At 44.4% G+C, this 21,838-nt stretch overlaps 1 protein-coding gene across 5 annotated transcripts in view; it reads right to left on the bottom strand.

The window, feature by feature from the left end:
* Positions 1-21,838, bottom strand: part of VWA3A (von Willebrand factor A domain containing 3A) — a 53,950-nt gene that overhangs the window by 10,946 nt on the left and 21,166 nt on the right. For 4 of the 5 annotated variants that reach the window (XR_005031109.2, XR_005031110.2, XM_057487013.1 and 1 more), the window contains 16 exons: positions 19,722-19,847; positions 19,292-19,400; positions 18,984-19,049; positions 16,807-16,932; positions 15,051-15,186; positions 14,845-14,948; positions 13,550-13,630; positions 13,023-13,117; positions 11,508-11,627; positions 7,869-7,943; positions 7,509-7,653; positions 6,858-7,053; positions 4,715-4,785; positions 2,241-2,393; positions 1,064-1,154; positions 276-383 (listed from right to left, as the gene is read on the bottom strand). Coding sequence is in view for 3 of the 5 variants with exons in the window: in XM_057487013.1 (XP_057342996.1) it covers positions 276-383; positions 1,064-1,154; positions 2,241-2,393; positions 4,715-4,785; positions 6,858-7,053; positions 7,509-7,653; positions 7,869-7,943; positions 11,508-11,627; positions 13,023-13,117; positions 13,550-13,630; positions 14,845-14,948; positions 15,051-15,186; positions 16,807-16,932; positions 18,984-19,049; positions 19,292-19,400; positions 19,722-19,847 (1,802 nt within the window). In the remaining 2 variants the exon portion in view is untranslated. The remainder of the gene's footprint in view (positions 1-275; positions 384-1,063; positions 1,155-2,240; positions 2,394-4,714; positions 4,786-6,857; positions 7,054-7,508; positions 7,654-7,868; positions 7,944-11,507; positions 11,628-13,022; positions 13,118-13,549; positions 13,631-14,844; positions 14,949-15,050; positions 15,187-16,806; positions 16,933-18,983; positions 19,050-19,291; positions 19,401-19,721; positions 19,848-21,838) is intronic. The other variant, XM_057487014.1, reaches the window with a different exon arrangement.

Raw genomic sequence — 21,838 nt, 5'->3', positions numbered from 1 at the left:
TCAGAGTTGAGGACATTGCCCTAGAGGATAGAGTGTGAGTTCTGCATGCAGGGACCTCTGGAGATCAGTTACTGATTTTTCTTGCTCTCTTGTCAGTGTTAGAACTTTCCATGTCCATTTCTCTGGTTTGGGAGACCTTACTGGTTGGAGGATAGTCCTGCTCCAGAGGCACTGCTACCCAAGTCCTGGGACAGCCAGAGAGGTCTGCCTCCCTGGGGGCCTGCTGATCCGACAGGCCCCACAGGGTCCAGAAATGTATGAGGTCTCCAACTTACCCACGGTATTCCCTTTCTCCACATAAAACAGTGAGAGAGATGTCTCTGCTTTCCTCGACTTGGTCTTCCTCTGTTCTGCTGTCCCATCTTTCTCTGGCTGGGCTACAACTGGAGGACATTTGGCCCATTGGCTGAAGCATTCTCATGGGTTCGTGGGTGAAGCTGCATAGCTTGGCTTAGAGACTTGTCAATTTCAGCTATGCTCTGCCCTCAAAACAGGGATCCAAGATGGCTTTGAGGTCCTTTGGGACCACCCTGAGTTTTCAGGTCTCTGCTGGATCAGTAACAGCCAGAGCTGCCATTTACCAAAGCCCTGATACCCACCAGGAATGGCGCTAAGTGCTTTCCTTACCCTGTGCCATTTTATCCCCATTCCCTGGTTTACAGATGAGGTAAGTAGGACTCAGTCAGTGAAAGTGGAGCAAAGATTCCACCCAGGTCTTGCTGACTCCAGAACTCTGCTCTGACCCACTCTGCTATGTCTTTAACATTAGAAATAAGATACATGGTTTTAGGGTCTATGAGTGGAGTAGTTTCATCAAAATACCAATGCCCTGTCATGACCAGCTGGCACTGGTCATTATCCTTGGCCCCTAGACCTGAATTTCTTTATCACTAAAATGGAGAACTAATAGATTGTCTGTCATAGAGGATTGATTTTTGTAGGCTTTAAAGAGGACAGTCTTAGCAGAAGGGCTGGCACATGATCAAGACTCAGAATCATTATTAATACATGTCTCAGCTGTGCTCAGCTCTCACCCACCAGCCTGACTGCAGCCCCGCCTTACCTGGTGGGCTGACTGCTTTACCACTGAGTGGGTGCCGTGGCAGAGCTTTTGAGGGTGCACTGTTCTCTCTGTCAGGGTCATCTTTAAGGCTCTAGAAAACAGACTTTCCCATTAGTGGCCAGTTTGGTGGCAGGCAGTATCCTAGTCACCCATGTCTCAATCTGTCAACTAAGAACTTTGCAGGGAGGCGCCTAAGGGAGTGGACGACTCAGACATGTTTGCCAAATCTCCCGGGGAAGATTCAGAAGAGACTCTGGGTCTTGAGGTGAAAAAGCACAGGGATGGGGGTGGTGGTGGTGGTGGTGTGTGTGTGTGTGTGTGTGTGTGTGTGTGTGTTAATGAGAGAGAGAGAGAGAGAGAGAGACAGAGAGACAGAGAGAGACAGAGACAGAGACAGAGACAGAGAGACAGAGAGACAGAGAGAGAGAGAGAGAGAGAGAAAGAGAGAAAGAAAGCATGCTAGGACAGCTATGGGAATCTGCCAGAACTTTCTTCAGCAGTTACCTGCCCCTCTTCCTCTCTTCCTACTGGACTGGGTTTTCTGGGCTCCAGAATGACAAGCAACCATTCAGGTAACTTCTGTACTCTATTAAGCATCTCAGTTTTAAGGGAGGAGTCCCCTAATTACTGGTACAACTGGAATGTGGTGATGGTTATACAAAGTCCCTGGGGCCCTGGACTACCTCACTCCTCTGGGTGAGCTGCTGTGAAAAAAGGCTATTGCTGCCACTCCAGGGAGCCCCCAGTCCTGGCTTCAGGAGGCCTGCTTGAGGCCGTGGCATGGCCTAAGCCTCTTCACACCACATCAGCTCAGGAACCACTGAAGGCCCAAGAAGCAGACCTGGAGATTCTGGGGTCTCATCCCAGAATTTGGGAAGGTAGAAGAGGGTGATGTCTCTGGGCTGGCTCCTGGAACCCGGTGGAGTTCTTTGAATGAGGGCTGTGTGGACAGAATCTCCGGGAAATGCAGACCACGGCTGAGAAGCAGGTCCTCCAGTGGTGCTCCTCCCCCTGGAGGCACCACAGGACACTCACCACTGAGCACCCTGCCCCTGCCCCAGCCCTGCAGGCCCTGGGGTCTGGGGCCGTGGCCCAGGCCATTTCAACATCTAGGAAAGACCAGGAGACAAGGTGGAAACAAAATCCTCTGCTTGTTATTAGGGAAGGGGAGTCAAACCATTCTGGCCACCGAAGAGGCTGTGGGCTTGGAAGGACAGAATTTCTTGGGCTGACTTCTTTGCTTGAGCATCTTTGGCTTTTCTTTCAGGAGGCCTGTGCTTTCCAGTTCTTTTCTGGGCTGGTTCTTCAGGGAGGATACTAGTAAGGCACACTGCAATGGGGATGGGGAGGGTTAGCAGCACCCCAGTCATGGTGTGTGTCCAGGCGGGGGACAGACACACATACATGCACACACAGCAGAGAGACTGGGTCCACTGGGGCCTCTGGACTCCTCTTTCTATACCTAGCATGACTCCTGGGGCCAACTGCACTGGAGATCAATCTTATTAATAATAAGTACCATGTATAGAAGGCCTGGGATGCATCAGACACTTGGCTAGTTAATGGCCAGGGGTCTCAAATTCTCTTGCCAACAAGACATCGCAATTATGCTGTTAGGGCAAATACTGTCTTATTCCCATTTTACAGATGAGGAAAGCAAAGCTCCTTGGGTTTAAGGGACTTGCCTAAAGCCACACTACTAGTATGTAAAGGACCTTCTATTCAAACCCAGGTGGGTCTGTTTCAAAGCCCATGCTCTATGTGGATCTGGCATCCTCACAGGCTGGTCCCTAATATCCAGAGCTGATTCTGAATGCTGGCAGAATAGTAGTATAATACTTGGCTCCTTTTGTCTACACATTTCTCAACTGCCTGAAAGTTTCTCCAGTAATTATTCTCAGAGTACTAGAAGATACCATTGAGTATAAATACATCCTAGGAAGGGTGCCCATTAAGACTTTAAGAAAGAGTTTATTGGGACTGATGTGCACTTGAGAAGGGGTAAAAAAAAAGTGAAAGAGAGGCCCTTTCAGGGAGAAGAGCCAAGGCATGGTAAGGGGGGGCCACAGATCTGCCAACCAACAGACATGGAGGAAAAGAATGTGAAGATGGGCCCTGCCCTCCCAGGGGCTCACAATGCAGTTGGGGAGGTGAGTCACCCTGCAAATGGTGGCAACTAAAATGGGAGTCAGGCTGAGTCTCCTTCCTACCCCACCTTGACCACAGCCACTGATACACTCTATCCATCCCTGTGGCTTGAGCTGCTTCACATCTGTCTTCAACACTTATCTTTTTCCCCCTACCTGAAGGACACCCCCACTGGTTGTCTCACAGGCTCCACAAACTTGCCTTCGTCCCAGGCCCACCCTCCCTGCATTTCCCTGGGATCCTTTCCCATTTTCTCTTTCTTGGTTAATGGCACCCCTGTTTACCAGGTGCCCCCAAGTGAGGAATGCAGAATTACTCTGGGATTCCTTCTTCCTCACCCCCTACATTCAATCAGCCACAAGTCTGGTCAATTCAACCTTAAATATTCTCATGCCTATTTCCTTATTTCCATTCTCATTGTTCCTATCATGATTTGGCCCCTTTCTTCCTTTCTGATTTCACCTTGAACTGCTCTAAGAAAGTAACATTTTAGTGACTCTTGAATAATAAGGAGCAATCCCCAGACAACCAGGGAGGGGAACAGCAGGTACAAAGGCCCTGAGTTTAGAAATGGGCTCCACATGTACAAGGCACTCAAAGGAGGCCAGGATGGATAGCACACAGATCTAAACCAGTGACTGACAGAAAACCCCATTTTCATCTGAAGCCTTGAGAGTCTGTGGATCAGGACATGAGGGAAGCAGGTATGGGATGAGCCGTGTCCCCTAAGAAGACATGTTGAAGTCTGAGCCTCTGGTATCTGTGAATGTGACCTTATGTGGAAATAGGGTCTCTGTAGATCTAATTAAGATGTAAATTAATAAGGTCATACTGGAAAAGGGTAGGCTCTTAATCCAGTATGACCGGTGTCCCTGTAAGAGAAGACAGACAGAGAGGGAGGAGAGCCATGTGAAGCCAGAGGCAGAGACTGAGCTGTGCTGTCACAGGCCAGGGAGCACCAAGGGCTGCTGGTGACAAAGACTTGCTCCCTGACCAAACTGTCACTAGGCTCCTCTGAGGCCTCTTCTCAACTAGACTTTGACTTTGACTTGCTAAACCCAGTTTTAGCAAAGAAGCCCGTTAAGTCAGTTTAGCAAGAATGCCCCTACCCTTGATATCTAATCGTTCCTCTTAGTGATTTTCTATCCACTGACTCTCACTCTGCTCATTGGCCATAAAACTGCAGCTGTCTTTGCTGTATTTGGAGTTAAGTTCCATCTGACCCCTGCTGCAGTAGTCTTGGATAAAGTCTGCCATGACATTTTTAACAAGCATCCAGTGCAATGTTTTTTCTTTAACACTGGTCACCACCAGAAGAGGGAAGGAGGGATTCTACCAAAGCCTTCACATGGCCCTCTGACACCTTAATTTCAGACTCCTAGTCTCTGAAACTGAGAGAATAAATGTCTATTGTTTTAAACCACCTAGTTTGTGATACTTTAGATGGCAGACCCAGGACACTAATACAGAAGTGTAGTCATTTGCCCCACACCTAAGGCATACCTTTTGGGAGTAGTTGAGAGCCTTTTCCATCTCAGACATGATGGCATTGATGTCATCACTTTCATAAATACCTGGAAACAAAGCACATTGTGAGCATGGAAAAGGGGTATAGATCCTAGAAAGCATCCATATCTGTATACATGAGGTCCATGTAGAGGTGACCTGAGCCTGCAGGGCAGGGTGGGGTCTTCATGGGCTGAGCTGACCAGCCCCCAGCCCTACACTGTCCAGGGGTGATGAGGATGGGCAGATGCAATGAAATTCCCAACAGTGTGGCTGGCCATGGGACCCAGCACCCTGGCACTTAGCCAACAGTTGCTATTCCAGTGAATTATAAGACCCACCTTGGGATTATCTAAAGTATCTAACATCTGTAGTGAACACTAATGACTTATTTGAGAGGGACTAGAGTGTAATGACCAAGAAGACAGACCCTGAAGTTGACCTGCCTGGGTTCAATTCCTGGTTCCATCACTTTCTCCCCAGGGTGTTTTTGGGCTCTGTGTCTCCACTTCCCCATCTGTAAAATGGGGATAATACTAACCTACTTCACAGGGTTATTGTGAGGAATGAATAATAGTGTATGTAAAATGCTTAGAATGGCTCCTGGCATATAGTAACTATTTTGTAAGTGTTTGCTGTTTATTAGTAATAATCACCAATAATAACTTAAATGTATATGCCCAGCACTTTTCATGAGAAGAGCTGGGAATCAAGGCCCAGAGCTCCACACGCAGCTGTGCCACTGACTTTGCAACCACCTCATGTCCTTGGGACTCATTATTTCATCTGTGATACACTAGTGTGTCCCAAACCTCAACCACTCCCCTCTCACTGTCACAATTTTGTCCTATCTCATATCACCTAAACCATTAGTTACTTCATATTTTTAGTTAATTCATTTTTGTTTACTTAGAAGTATATATATGTAATATATATGAGATATAATTAACATATAACATATTCAGGTATACAATATTTTGATATTTGTCAATATTGCAAAGTAATCATTAAAATGTCTAGTTCACATCCTTAAAAGTTAAAAAAGAAATTTTTGTCACCTGCTGACAACAGAAAGCTAGCATTTTTAATAAAATGCTAAAACTAACAAATAACTATTTAGAGGAGGAAGAAAACATTTTCTTCTACCTCGCTGGATTCTCCAGCTGGGGACATTGAAATTAAACTGACAAAAGACAGAGTAATAAGGGAAAAACAGAGTTTAGAAGTGTGAGCAATATGCCTAGGTGCAGGGGAAACTCAGTGATGAATAACTCCAAGGGCATGGTTAGAACTTGGTGCTTATATGGCACCTCAACAAAGAACAATGCATTTGTAGAGAAGTGGTAAGACAGAGGAAGGGGACTTAGGCTTTTAGGAGCAATGAGAAGGAAACTGTATGGGTGGAAATAACAGAAGACAAGGGTTGTTTTAGTAAGGTTTGTTATATACATTCCTGTGGTGCTAACTCTAGAGTTGTCTCCGGTTAAGAGTCTAAGAGTCATCATCCTCTTCCTGGCACAGAGGGGAGGATGATGCCTAAAATGGAAACTTATGTCTTGCTTTTAGGCAAGTGAGGGGCAGAGAGTCAGTAGGGCAGAGTGCTTTTTTACCGTTTGTTTCTCAATTGTCTTCAGCTCAAAATAGTCCTTACACCAAAGTGGCATATTTTGGGGTGGCATATCCTGATCCCCTACAACTTTCACACACACAAAAAAAACTGTTACTCTGGGTTCCACGTACAAAGTGTCTTGCCAACAACCTGCTGTGACAATATCACCTTTTGTGAAATGCTGAACTAAAGGACCTTTAGGGTCCTTTCTAGCTCTGATGTTCTAAAACATTTTTAACTAGCTTTACTTTTTTGTTTCTTTGAAAAATTTTGGGGTAAAATATACATAAAATTCACCATTTTAACCATTTTTTTAAGTATATGGTTCAGCGGCACTAGGCACATTCACATTGTTGTGCAGCCATCACCACCATCCATTTCCAGAATGGTAGTTTTACATTTTAAAATGGGATTTTCACAGGCTGCTTTTCTGGAATACATCTGTTGGAATAGGCAGCTATCTTGGTACTGGAAAGAAAGAGGAAACAACTGGAGAGAAAGAGGTGGAGGGACCAGCCAAAACTCACGCACCTGTGTCTCCAAACCAGTGGAAGCGGCCGCCAGCAGCCCGGGTGACCTCCCTGTAGGCAGTGGCCGTGTCGGTGCTGCTGGCATAGCAGGCAGGGGGCACGGTGTCCATCTGTGGTTTGCCCATGTAGAAGAGACACACGTTCAGCTGGAGGTTGCAGCCCCCACAGGCCTCAGCCATGTAGGCGCTGATTATGGGCTGTTGGGGAGAGAGGGGGAGAGGCCCACAGCTGAGGGCTCTTGAAGCAGCTGGTTTTAGGTCAGGCCAGCCTAATTGACTTTCTTGAGGGCCTGCGTGTGCCTAGTCTAGTACTTGGCACTGAGGATAGGAAGATCAATGAGTCTGTGTCACAATTTCTGTTATTATCTTAATAAGGTTTGGCTGGGAAGCTGGACCTGAGAGGTTGGTTATACTGAGTGGTCTGTAGATCAGCAGCATTGACATCCCCTGGGAACCTGTTAGAAATGCCGGCTCTCAGGCCCCAGGCCAGCCCTTGGGAAACAGGATCTGCCTTTTGACATCCCAGGTGACTATTCTGTGCAGCAGAGTCTAGTTTGGAAAATCATGCTGGAGAAACCAATCGCCAGGTGTCCACCTAGGGGTAGATGCAGGGTCGCAGGGGATAAGGGGTGTTCAGGTCATGGCCTACCCACCATGTCCTGGTCAGGGATGCCCCCCGTGAAGAGGTAGATGCCCTGTGACTGGTGTTTGTCTTTGTCCTTGAAGTCCACTTCCACGGCCTTCCGCAGGGCGCTGAGGACATTCCTGCTGCCCCCACACTGCAGTGTCAGGGCCCACCTGGGAGTCAGGGAGAGTCATGCTGATGGAGCCCAGCTGTGAGCCCGGGCAGGAGAAGGCAGGGAATGGAAGGCAGTTGTTTTCTGATTGATGCCCATGTCTGTTGCAAGGAGGTATTCTAGAGAGCTACTTCCCGGTAGAGAGGGGGACGGAGAAAACAGCACTGCAGAGGCTGCCCTCAGACCCAGCAGCTGCCGTCCCTGACAGCCACCTACCGCCAGGCGCACTGTAAGCTGTCGTGGCTCACGGCAACCATCTCGGGCCTCCAGCTTTCAATGGTGCTCCCAAACCTTAGAGGGAAGGAAAGAGGGCTGGTTCTTAAGTAGGAGAAATATCCACTGTGCACCCCAGCTCTTTCGGCTTCCCAGGCATTTAGTAAGAAAAATTATGGTTACCCCTGAAGAGGTTAGTATGTCACCATCCCGGGCCAGACATGAGATTTCCTTGCTGGTCACAACATGTCCCAGTATATTCACAGTGCGAGCAGAGCTGGGGCTCTCAGTGGGACAGGACCAGGACCCGCTGTGGCCAGACTTTCTCCAGATGCATTGATGGGAACATGTGCTGCCTCCCTTTTCCGTGTGAACTTTCTCATCCCCCCAGGGAGGGAGTCATTTATCCCTTTTTAAACATCCCTAGCACGTATTTTTCACTATCTGTACTATAATTTCAAAAAATGCATCATCTCATTTTCCCCATGAGACAGAATTTAAATCCTTGAGAAGAGAAGAGGATTTATTCCTTTTTTCAAACACATTCCCTCTATGGTTCAAGATCGATTCTACCACCTGGGCTGTGACTTCATCATTGCCAATGTCCTCTGAGACTTTGCCCATAGTTACCTCCCTGCCACTCACATTCCTGTCTTCTGCTTTCTTCTTCCCCATCATCTCTGTGATTAAACCTCTCCATACCTAAAAATAATTTCCTCCTTCTACTGGGGTCCAGTCTACAAGCTACTTCTCCCTCTTTCCCCTTCATGGATCAGCTCCCTGGAAAAACTGTGTCCCACCACCTCCTCATCTACTTACTCCTCAACCACTGCCTTCAAGCTTCCATCCTGGGGGCTTCTCTGGCCAATACTAACAATGGCCTCCTATGTTTACTCATGAAAATAGCCATTATATTTGGATAATAAATCCACTATTATAGTTTGATAAAAATTATAACAATATGCAGAGAATGAAAATTCCTCCCTTTTTATTCCCTAGAAAAAATTTTCTGTTAACTTTTTGATCTACAATCTTTTGGATTAAAAAAACTGCATCGGTGAATACATATTTACAGAAGGGGGAACCTATAGCATATACTACTTGTAACCTGCTTGTTTCCTTTCTGTGGGATGTACCAATGACATTTTCTAAATGCACTCACATACATCTCCCTCATTCTTTTGAATAGTTGCAGAATACTCCACTGTCAGGATTATTTTACAGGTTTTACTGATGGTCATACTTGTCCATTACTAGAACTCTGCACTGAACATCCCTGCCTTTGAAGTTATCTTTGTACATTCATCTTTGTATTTCCTTCAGATAATTTGTAAAGGCTTAACTGAAGGATTTATATACACTTAAAGAAAAAATACTTAAAAAATTTAATACAAGAGCTATATCGAATTATATTTCTACTAACAGTTTCCAAGAGCCATCTTTACATTATATCATCACCAGCACTGGGCATTATCAATCTTTTAAATATTTGCCAAACTGAATTGCAAAACTAATTTATCTCATTGTTTTCATATCCATGAGCTCTAGTGCCAAATCCAATGGATTCTTTCCTTCTTCCTTCTTTGCTTCTGCAAAGAACTGTTTCTTTCTAAGACCCTGCTCTCCTTGGCTTCGCAACATCACTCCCTCCTGGTGTTCCTTCTACCATTTGGGTTGTTCCTGTCTTGTGACCCGTGGGTAGGTCTTGTCCTTTGTACCCTGCAAACGTCATACCGCACCAGTTCTGTCTTTGGCCGTCTCTCCCCCTTCCCATCTCTGTGGGTGCAATTCACACATGCAAAACACTCCCATGTTTTCAATCACATGACCGAAGTACTGATTCCTTGTAAACTCTTATTTCTTGGCTAGAACTTCTAACTGGAATTCCTAAAAGGGCATCTTCTGAAAATCTCCAAACTCTGTATGTTTAAAACCATCTTCCACTTCCAAAATCTGCTCCATCTGGGCCTTCTTCCCTTCACACTCCCTCTTCCCCTAGAGCCAACAGTAACTGTAGTTTATGGATTCTGCCTCCCCGGAACCTCTCACATGAATCCCTTTCTTCCATTTCCATCACTTTGGCTAAAGCCCACTCCCTCCTAGTACAGACTATTGCAGTCTTTTAACTGGTCTCCTTCCCTCCAGCAACACACCCCTTCATTCATCCTTCACAGTGTGGCTTGAACATTTTCAGATGCAAATATGATCATATTATTATGTTGCTTAAAATCCTTCAATGCTTACATGTCCTATGGTATAAGAACTCCTAAGCATGTCCTATATAAATCCTCCATTAGCTGTGTGTGTGTTTTTTCAGGCACAATCTCTCCCTCTCTCCCATATCCATACTGAACTACCTGATGGTGCCCCAAAGTTGTGTATTACCTCACACCTCTGCATCTCTGCTCATACTGTTCCCTGTACCTGGAATGCCCTTCCTGCCTATTGCCCCCATTATTCCCATGTGCTATGCAAACACCTACTCATTTGTCAAGACTCAGCTAAAGAGTCACTTCCTCTATGAAGATTTCTGAACTCACTTACCCTGGTATCCTCCTTCTATCTATTTCTACAGAAAACAGTTCATAGCATTTACTTCTTAACATGTCTGTCTCCCACTACTAGGTCATAAGTTCCTTGAGGATAGAAATTGTGTGGATTCACTTACAGCCCCCCAGCACCTCACACAATGACTGGTACATGGCAGGCTTTCAAAGAAGTTTGTGGAATGAATGGATATATGGATGGGTGGATAGATGGATAAATGAATGAAAACGCTGCCTAATATATTCCTCTAAGCATTTTTTTCCTGTAGAATTTAGTAAGGAAAGATTAGGCTTTGGTACAGAATAATATCTAACACTAACTGCTGATTTAATAGGTTTAGGATATGCCCTATTTGATGTGAAGTTGCGTAAAAATGAATACTTTACATGGGTTCCTTTTCTTTTCCTCTAATTAAAATGGTGTGTAACTAAAAAATATATAAAACTATATATTTAAATTATATATAACATTATATATTTAAGTTTATATATAACTTAGTTATATTAAGATAAAATGTGTATGTCATAACCATATATTTAATTTATATAAAAATATAATTTAAATGTTATCATTATATGTAATTTAAATATATATTATATATTAACACTTAATTTAAATGTATATGTTATATATAGTTTAAAATGTAGAGTTACATATATAATTTAAACATAGAGAGTTATACACTTAAGTTATAGATAGTTACATATAATTAAATTTGAAAATGGAATTCTAAATGTTTGGAATCTGTGGCTTGCTAGAGCCAAGCTGGGAACTAAGACTGGGGCATGTCTAGGGCCCCTTCTTTTTCTCATTTGAGTTTATAAGTTTGGAAGCCAAATGGGGCAAGGGCAGAGTTACTTTATCCTGGCTGATCAAGCAGTATGCTTTGGGGCCACTTATCTTTGCCCCAGTGGGACTGTCCTGCAACTATTTAATTATTCAATACCCCAAACAAGATCATTCAAATCAGATAGACCAGTGGCCATCCTTGGATGCTGGGTGCTGGTAACATGTCATGCAGTGACCTACCAGAAACCTCAGCCCCCGATGGCCCCGAACACACACGGCCTCCCCCTTTGGGAATGAGGAGCGTACGCGATAATGTTGAAGCAGTCCTTGTTGGACAGTTGCTCCTCCAGCAGAAGCCGCAGGGAGTGCTGGATATGAATAATGTACATGGAATTGGTCACAGAGGTATCAAGCACGATAACCACCCTAAAAAGAAACACAAGCTTTAAGAGGAGAACTGAATCTCTCAGATAATGTTCATTTTGTTCCATTTTACTTTTTAAAGTTTTTTCCAGGGGAATTTTGCATGCCAAATTCACAGCTGGCCAAAACCTTCTCTGTGGGTTTACAACAGTAGTCAGAGGGTGTCGTGGAAGTTTCTCACCCTGGAGGTTCTATCATGGGACCAAGTCTCAGGGTGGAGATGGTTTAGGGGCAGGGGCTGCACACAGTGATTTTCATACATTTCCTTGTTTAAAGTACTAGCATTCAATATTATTACAGGTTGGGCATCTTTGTACGGAAAACAGAAAGCCAGTTAGATGGGTGACAAGGTGTAAATGGGCCTCTGGGTAAATGGTTGTATCTTTTGTTTTAAGATCTCGCTCCCCATTCAGCCTTTTACTTTTATAGCTTCAAATCAAATCTTACATTCCCACCATCTCCCTCCATTCTCATTTTGAGACAGCAATTATTGATTGCAAAAGAAAATCCACTGGGTTTAGAGTGGAATAACTTGGTTCAAGTCCTACTTTCTTTGTGGCATTAGGAAAGCCACAAAACTGCTCTGATCCTTAGTATATTTAACTATAAACTATTTAAGATAAGACCCCTCAGAGGGTTGCTTTGAGAATTAAGTGACATAATAGTATAATACTTTGTAAGTGGTAAAGCATCCATAAGGTACAGAATGATAATGATGGTGATAAATGGTACCTATTGTTTCTGTCTTCTCAGCACCCATTACCTTTTCTCAAACAGCATCCTAATTTTCCTTTGGGAAACACCTCTGCCTCTATCCATTTGAGTTGGGTGGAGCTGACCCCACCCCAAGCTTTGAGGGTAGGCATTTAACCTTAGGCAATCAGAACATCATACCTCCCAGGCCAGAGTGATTAATAGCTCAAGGATGGGCCCCTTGTCCCAAGCTCTGGGAGTGCGAAACTGGTAGAAAGTTAGTTGAAAGCATCAGGTGGCTATCTTGCCACCAAGAGGGGAAAGCCTGCCTGAAAACAAAGCCATCAGAAGAAAGCAGAGCTGAGAGAGGAAGACAGATTCCTAACATGCATGAACCTCTGGATGGAGCCATGCCTGAAGACAGCTATCAAACCTATTCTAGAATTTTCAGTTATACCTTAACCAGACTTCCTTGTTTTGGTTATTTGCATTTAGTTTTTGTGGCTTTTTAACTGAAATGATCCTGAGTAACACAATGATGATGGTGGTGGTGACTTTCCCCTCCAGGGGTTCTGCTTAGTGATTGCTGATCCTTAATCTAAGTGACGGCTTTTGATGCTTCCAACAGGGAATTCATGAGTTGGATTAGCGCTGTGTCACACACCAGACCCATGAAGAACAAGAATACTTCTTAGGGGAGGGTACCTTTTTTCACAGACTGTACCCCAGATTCTTCTGCTGGCCAAAGAGAGCCACTCGATCCGTCGCTCATACATCCGCATAGCTCTGCTAAGCTGTTTCTGCAAACCCAGGTGCCACACACATTGAGTAATTGTGCAAAGCACAGCTGAATAAGGGGTTTGTGGGGGGAAAGGGGCATTTCCCAATTGACTTCTGGGACTGGGTGTCAAGGCCATGGGTACCCAGGTAAGGTAAAAACATTCCACTAAATCATGGATGAAGACCATGAAGACCAGGACAAGAAGAGTCAAAATATTTCATTGCCTCAAATCAAGGGGAGGAGGTAAATCTTGCCCTCAAATGATTAGAGACTGCTTTGAGGCATCCAGGTCCCTGCCTGGAGAAGGGGTGGAGTAAAACTCCAGAGGTGCTCATGGTAGAGCACAGTTTCTGTTTATGAGAGAAAGTTCAGCCAGGGGCTTGGTGTTTCCACATTCCATGGCACCTTCCTCCCACATGCCATATGCTGATTGATTGGACCCATCACTGACCTGGTACTCATAGAGGAAGGGAGGGTCCACATGAATATTCTTCACTGTCCCGTCATGCCATTCAAACTGCACCATTGCCTTCTGCATTCAGGTGTGGCCAGGAGGGGGAGCAGGTGGACAGACGTACATGTGGGGAACAATTTTAAGTTTAATTTGGTCACTGGGCTATCCAAATCACATGCGTGAGAGGGAAATGGGCTCTGAGCACATCTGGGAGTGGATTATGCCTCCTTCTGCCGAGCACTGGAGCTGGCAGCAGAGGGCCCTCTGGACAGCGGTCCCCTGAATGAACCAAGCCTGACAGCAAGCCAGGCTGCCTTTTGGGGAGGCTCTTCTGAACATCAGTCTTGATTACAAGATATCAATGGGGTTGGAGGTTTTGAACTTAAACCTACTGGCCATGGGTTCTTAGGTTTGGAAACCTAGATAGGCCTTCATGGACACTGAAAATCTAATTTGTTAATCCTGTACTTTCATCCTCCACTAAGTGGTCACACCCATGTGTGTAATTATCATTCCATCCACCTACTCCTCCATCTACCTCTAGGATTATCTATCCCTGCTCCATCTCTCTTTCCCTTCTTCCATTTTCCCACTGATCTTTCTATTCACCCAATTTTCTTTCCTTCCATTTCTCCATCCTTAATTTTTACTTGCATCCATTCATCTTTTCTCACTCTATCCTGCCTTCCATCCTTTCATTTTCCCTTCCATTCTTCCATTTGGTCATTTTCATCTGTCCATCCTTTTAGCTATTCATTCATCATCAACATTTCCATCCATCCATCCATCTATCCATCCTTCCTTCCAACCACAGAGCTGTCAAGTAAACATTCACTGATTGCTTACTTGTACTAGATATTGGGGAATACAGGGTTGGAAAAGAGTTTCTTCTTTTAAAGGGCACATCCTCTGGTGGGGATTTAGACATGTAACAGATCCATGCATTAACAGGAGCTAGAGTAGATGTCTGTACAAGGTACAGTGAGGACACGGGAGCGTGTGTTCTGAGTGATGTGGAGGAAAGCCATGCAGGACATGCCCATGGTACCTAATTTGCTCTCTCTTGCCCCACTCCTTACACTTCATTTTCAGATCTTTGAAAACCAGCAGTTAGAGCAGATTTGGTAAGAGTTCTAGATCCTCGGTGGACAGGCTGCATCCCACTCCAGGCCCTCAGGCCCCTGCTCATTAGACTCTGCCTTATGACTCTTATTTCCTGAACATTTAAGAAGGCAAATGCCACAAAAGAGCTCCTCTGCGGAGGACTGGGGAGAACTCGGAATCTGAGTTACCTCATGTATAGTTGATGATACCATTTTCTGGAGAATAGGCACAAATTCCTCCACAGGAGAGAATGCATTGGGTGCAAGAACTTGATAAAGGCTTAGCTTCTTGGCTGTAAAAATAAATAGTGGGTTTGAAGCACTGCTTGCAAAACCCCAAGAGAGTTTATGCCTTGTGGACAGCCACCCACTTGCTGCCCTCTTTGGTTATTTACCTTTCAGGCCATTGATCCTTAGCCATTCTGCAGAAGTCTTTTCCAAGTTTGGGAACTCTATTATGAGGGGAGCCTCATGCTTTGGGGATTTAGGCAAGAGATTTGTGAGTGGTCCCTTTGCAATGTCAGGGGAAATCTAAATGAAATGAAAACCCTCATTACTTGGTATCTCAGAGCTGGAAAGTCCTCAGTCTCTCCTACCTGCCCAGGACCCGAAGTGGAACATTTTAAACCATTACCTGGTAAAGAAGAGGCAGTTCTGCCTCCCCTTCCACTATCCCAATCCCTCCCCCTGGATATTTCTGGAATTCAGGGGAAAGGGGAGATGCCCCAGGAACTTGTTTCCTCTTTCATGTGTCCATCCTTCTTACCATTAAGGTCAGCACTTCAGAATCCAAGATAATAGGTAGCTCTCCATGGGCTCAACAACACAAGGCTTCAGGGAACTAAAAAGTGACTCTTCCATGGAATTATTAGGGAACCCTGATGAGCCCTCACCCCCATTTACAAACTGAAAACCTGAGGTTCTGAAAGGTTAAGCCGCATGGCTCCTGTATAAGTAGAACATAGAAGGACAATTCCCAAACTGCAGACATTTGAGCTTGGCCTTCATGAATTTTGCTGTATCTGAGTACCACTCTATTGTTATTTGCTTGATATTTCTAAAATACATGAAATGTAACATTAAAGCTTTTAAATTATTGATTTAAATTTTAAAAATTGACTCCCTTTTTTGTACTTAAATAAATTTAGAGAGAAGATCTATTACTACAATAAGGAGCTAGTTTTAAAGATACAACATTAAAATTAACCCATGCACCACCTTATAATCATTTGTAAACCACAAACGGTACATGCATTTCATTTTGGGCAACTCCTGGCAAGGTTTTGACATCAGACAAGACTTGGTTTCAGTTCAAACTTGACCTATTTCCGCCTCTGTGATCTTGGGCAAACTATTTAACCTCTTAACTTCAATTTTCTCATCTACAAAATGGGGGCAGAAATAAATCTATCTCAGACTAGTGTTAAGATAAAATAATGCATTTAAAGAATTAAGCATTGTGCCCATCTTAGAATGAGCACTTAGTAAATGAGAACTATTATAACTGTAATTCTAAAAGTTGTTATTTATAAGTAATTGGTAGAAGAGCTGGAACTAGAATTTAAGAATCAGTCTCTAGGTGCTGTGTTTCTTTCACTACATCCAGCCAGGCCAAAATATCTGCTACCTCACATCTACACCTTCATTCAGTGAAGCTATACATGTATCTATCCTCAGTTCTCTTCTGTTCACAGCTAAGTCTTCTGTGTGGTCTAAGTAGCACATAGTTTTATGGTACTTGTGGCCATCAGCTGACTGAGTTATCCTGCTCATGTTAAATTAACTAAGTCACCAGGTAGGGATGTTTGCCCTGCGTAAGGTGCTGGGTGGGAAAGGCTGTCGTTAAGATAGCCTGCTCAGTGCGGCTGAGAGTTTCATCATTCTCCAAACTGGGGGGAAGGGCAGGTAGAAGGGGAGGCAGGAGTCTGCTGGTTTTTCTCTGAAATGATTTTTTCAGGTAGGAGATTCGCCAGGATCCTTCCGGCCCAGTGGAAGTCCACCCAGCCCATGCAGCTGTGGGGTGCAGCAAAGGGTGGAGCTTTTCCTTGTTTCATGGTGTGGGGCCTCAGCAGGCATGCTGTCTGAGAGACAAGTGAGGCCGGCTGAATGCCTCTGGGAGACGGTCCCAGTGCCTTTGCTCATGCCACCTACCTCCTTCACGGTGCTGGTTAGCTCCTCACCGGGGGCGCTGTGGTGCAGGGCTTGGATGTGGTCCAGGAGGCTCTGGGCCTTCTGGATTTCTGCCAGGAGCTGGTCCATATCCCAGCTGGTGTAGATCTGGGGGTGGTGGGAGCAATCAGTCATCTAGAAGGCCCTTGGCTACTGGCAATGGCCAAGGCAGGAAAGGGCAAGCAGCCATGTGAACTCCTAAAGTTGAGTGGCAGGCTGTCTATACCAGACATTAAAAACTGGGGTCTGTGAGCCACATAAAGCCTGCAAACATGTTGTATTCCACCTCTACATTACTGGCCTGCAGTGTTTTTAAATAATTGAAGGGTTTTCTAACCTTAAAAATGGGAAGAAACACGTTACACCCAGTGGGATGGTTATAAGAATAATTTTTAAAGACGACTGTCACAAGTGCTGGCAAGGGCTGGAGAACTGGAGCTCTGTACACTGTTGGTGGGGCTGTAAAATGGTGCAGCTGCCATGGAAAACAACTTGGCAGGTCCTCAAAAAGTTAAATACAGAGTACCATATGACCCAGCATTTCAACTTCTAGGTATATACTCAAAATAATTGAAAATAGGGACTTGGATACTTGTACACCAATGTTCATAGCAGCATTATTTGTAATAGCTGAAAGGTGGAAACAACCCAAATGTCCATCAACTGATGAATGGATTAAAAAAATGTAGTATGTCTAGAAAATGGAATATTATTCAACAACAAGAAAGAATGAAGTCCTGATACATGCTACAATATGGATGCACCTAAAAAACATTATGCTAACTAAAAGAAGACAGATATAAAGTACATGATTCCATTTATATGAAATATCTAGACTGAGTAAATCCATAGAGACAGAAAGCAGATTGGCAGTTGCCAGGGATTGCAGGCCACAGGAAATGGGGAGTGGCTGCTTAATCAGTATAGTTTCCTTTTGGGGTGATGAGAATGTTTTGGAACTAGATAAACGTGGTGGTTGTATAACATTGTGAATGTACTAAATACTGCTGATTGTGCACTTTACAGTGGATAAATTTATGTTATGTGTATTTCACCATTTAAAAAAAAAAATTAAACAAAGCACACACACACATGCACACAAATCTAGATTTCTCGCTCTTCTTGAAAAATCAGAAGACCTGGCTCACCTAGGTCACATTCCTACCAAGCAGCAATGGGCTGTGGCTCAGCAGAGGCACCTCTTTGGATGGGGCATGGGCTCTCTAGCTCACCACAGTCCCCACTACTCTCTGTTGCCTCCCTCATCAGAGTCAGTTTTAATTTTTTGTCATCCTTGTACTGCTATTTTGCTCATGTTAAAGGAGACTGTAGCCATATCTCCATCCAAAATGGAAAAATAACAGGTAAGCCAAGAAGGTTTTAATAAAAAATATTTCCTAAACCAGAGAGTTTCATTCAATTACTGTACCTTCCTCAGCACAATCAGTCCTCTACAAACAGCTTCTGGGCAATGAGGTAACAAGAAGGGAAATGTTGCCTGACCTTGGATCCCTAATGTGAAATGTTAGACTTTGACCCTGAACATACTTTTGAGATGCAATTATTCATTTGTTCACTACTAGTAGTTAGTAGGCAAGACACAGCCTGTTAGTTGAACAGATGATTGGATTCTCAATCTGCCAAATGGATCTACACAAAAAGTTGCTAAGTGTTACCTCCATTGTGGACATCAGGTGAGTGGTGATATTATTAACTGGGACAAGGATACTAAGAGATGGATTGGTACAGAACTGATGGCTGCAGGTCCCTGCTGTAGTAGGGATATATCTAGGAGAGAGACCTGAGGAAACTGGTTCAGACTCAGAGCTTTGGTGGGAGCAGAGTTGGGGTGGGGTGTACATTGAGTGCAGCTGCAAAGATTTGGGATTCTAGCCACTAGGCTTTAAAAGTCCCCTAGGCTCACTGGGGTGCAATCAGATCTTTAGAGACACTAGACCAAAAGATCTCTTGTGACTTCATGCTGTTCCTGTTCTTCCCACATATTCATATTAACTTGATTACACTTGTGTAAACTCATTGAGCTTGGGGAGGGGGGGCAGCAAGTACATAGTATGGTCCCTGGCCCAGATCCCCTGGAGACAATCTTGGAGGCAGGCAAGGAGTGGGAGTGAGGCCATTGCATTGGCTGAAGGGCTTACCTCCATCTCTTGGCTGTAGCAGTGGTAGTAGCCCCCAAGAGCTTCTGCAAGGTTCTTTAGGACAGCCTGTAGGGATGGTGACAGGTCGGCCCTCACTAGGGCAACACGAACACTCCAACAAGCTTTCTCCTTGACCGAACCTCCCAACTGTCCAAAGCCTACCATCTTACCAAAGGGAGAACTGGGTGCAAGGAGAATCATATCTTGGTCCACAGCTTGGGGGACCTGTCCATGCATGAAGCCTCAAAACCTGTCCCAGCTCATTATGGCCAATCCAAGGGACACCTTAGAGAATCTTGGGTACTTACAGGGGGCACCTGATTGTCGCATTTGTAGGTGATGATGTGGGTGATGAGGCCCCTTCCCAAGGTGGACTGTTGGATGTAGTGAGACAGGATTTCAGTAGGCTGATCTGGGCTGCAGAGAAGAAAGAAGAAGAGAAGGGGGGGCACCCTAGATCAAATTACTTTCTGAGGACATGCCAGAGCAAAATGGCAATTCCCTGAGAACATCTACCAAATTTAACTGACCACCTGTGTAAGATGCAGGGCAGAGTGGGCTGCAGGCCTGGCCTTCCTTGCTGCCCTACTCCAACATCTATGGACAGAAAGCCTGTGAACTCAGTCCTTCTCTCAAGCATGTGCACACAGTCACGTTTGATGATCTTTTCTCAAACAATGGCTTGGGTCTCCAGCCCCCTTCATGTGGCCTATTACCTGCTTAGGGAAGGAGACCTACCAGCTTCCCATGATGGTCACCAGTGAAGTCAGCCCCTTGAGAGTGAAGATTTTCCTCAGGGCCTGCAGCAGATTGCTGCCTCCCTCAGGGTGCAGCTTCTTTATCCAGAGCTTGAGTTCCTGCAGGCTTGGGGAGACAGACAATGGCAACCTAATGGCAATCCTTTCACTCAGTGCCAGCCCAGGACAAATACAAGCTCATTCAAGCTAACTATAATTCTCTGAGGTAGATACCTGTATTCCCACTTTATAGATAAGGAAACTGACGCTCAGAGTTAGGACTTGCCTGAGGTGATACGATAAGCACATGGCAACACTGAGATTCCCAACCACATCTGACTCTAGGACTTGAGCTTCTACAGTCTCTGCTCTCAGATGGTCTGAAGCTAAGTTCCCTGGGAATCAGACCTCAGCCTGAAGCAGAGTCGATCTCCTAACCCTGAAGGGGCTCTAAGAGAAGGCAACGTGGCTGTGTGGCTTAGTCTCACATGGACTGGGACAAATACCATTTGTAAGAGGGAAAATGACTTAACAGAGCTTTCCTGATGCAGCACCTCACATGGTGCTAGTGAGTTATGTTCTTCCCATTTCTCTTTCAGTCTGACTAAACACAAAAAATAACAAAAAATACCCCACAATTCAGTTCATTGCTGATAAGTTTGACTATTTGTATTATAACTGTTGAGTCTCCCTTTTAAAGAAAGGGGGAACAAATCCTAGCCCTAGCACCTTCTCTAGCATTGGCCGAGAAGTATCAAGCTGAAATTTAATATCATCCTTCTGTTTGCTTTCGGCGTATTTATTTTTATGGCCATTTTCTAGTTGTGGCAAGCGATACAGGCTTCTCAGTTATGGTACTGATGGAGAGTTTCCTCAATAATAAATATAGAGTTGGTATTTTTTAAATTAATGACAATACTACATGTGGCAGAGTTATGACAGAATCACAAAGAAATTCCAGGAATGACTGAAATTAATGAAATTTTGCCTAGATGATCTCAAGTGACTTCCAGGTCTAACATCATGGAGATTAGGATCTAATTAGGATGGAAATCACAGTAAAAAATTCTGTCACTCACTGAGTACCTGCCACATGCCAGCTTCTAATCTTTCATTTCATCTTCACAAGAACTCAGTGAGGGGTAGGTATGCTCTCCTCATTCTAATCAGAGAGTTAAAGGGCTGGTCAAGGTCACTCAGTACTGTTGGGGCTGGGATTCAAAGCCAATGATGCCAGAACCAGGCACTTCTTTACCCAGAAGTGTCCCTCTTTACACTTTCTGGCTAGTGCCGGGCAAGGGACCTCCATCCCAGAAAACCAAGCATACAGGTTTTCCCGGAATCTGCTTTGGAATTTAATCCTGGGTCTGCCACTTTGGGCATTTTTCCTAACCTGAGTCCCAGTGTCTTTACCGGCAAAATGGGGATCATAATCCTATTCCAGTGTTAGCTATAAATATTATATAAGATAGTACATGTGAAGTACCTCGCATGGTACCTAACACATGGTGGGGGATCAAAGATATTTCCTTCATGGAAAAATTTCTAGCTACTGGCGCAATTAAGTAGAAATTCTTACATATCTTCCCTCTCTCCCTGCATCCTCCCAAAACGCCAAGCTTTCCCAAATAAAGGACTAAACTATAGTACATTTATGCAGTGGGATACTGTACAGCCATTTAAAAATGAAGTAGATCTGTGTGTGCTGAGAAAGAATCATGTTCAAGATTAGATGCAAAGCCAAGGAGCAGAACAGTGTAATGTGCTCCTGTTTATATTTAAATGAAAGAGAATAAACACACAGATGCATGTATATGACAGACAGACTGAGGAAATAGAATAAACTGCTACCGGGAGAGCAAGATTCACTTACTATTATTTAACCTTTTGTACTGTTTGAATTTTTGAGAATGAGCATGTTTTGTTTTCATAATAATAAAATTATCTTTGCTAGTTTGCTGGATAAACACGGTGTCTTGTGGTTGCTTTGACTTTTCATTCTGGGGGTTGCTCATGAGGGTGACCACTTTGCTAAGTCATCAGCTGCCCGTGTTTCTGCTTTTGTGAATTGTCTCTTTGTATTCACCTGCTGGGGTCTTCGGTTTGCACTTTAGTCAT

Source organism: Manis pentadactyla, chromosome 10 (genome assembly GCF_030020395.1).
Source record: "Manis pentadactyla isolate mManPen7 chromosome 10, mManPen7.hap1, whole genome shotgun sequence".
Classification (NCBI taxonomy): Eukaryota; Metazoa; Chordata; class Mammalia; order Pholidota; family Manidae; genus Manis; species Manis pentadactyla.
Note: the sequence above shows the minus strand (reverse complement) of the source record. Positions and strands in the feature narration are given on the sequence as shown.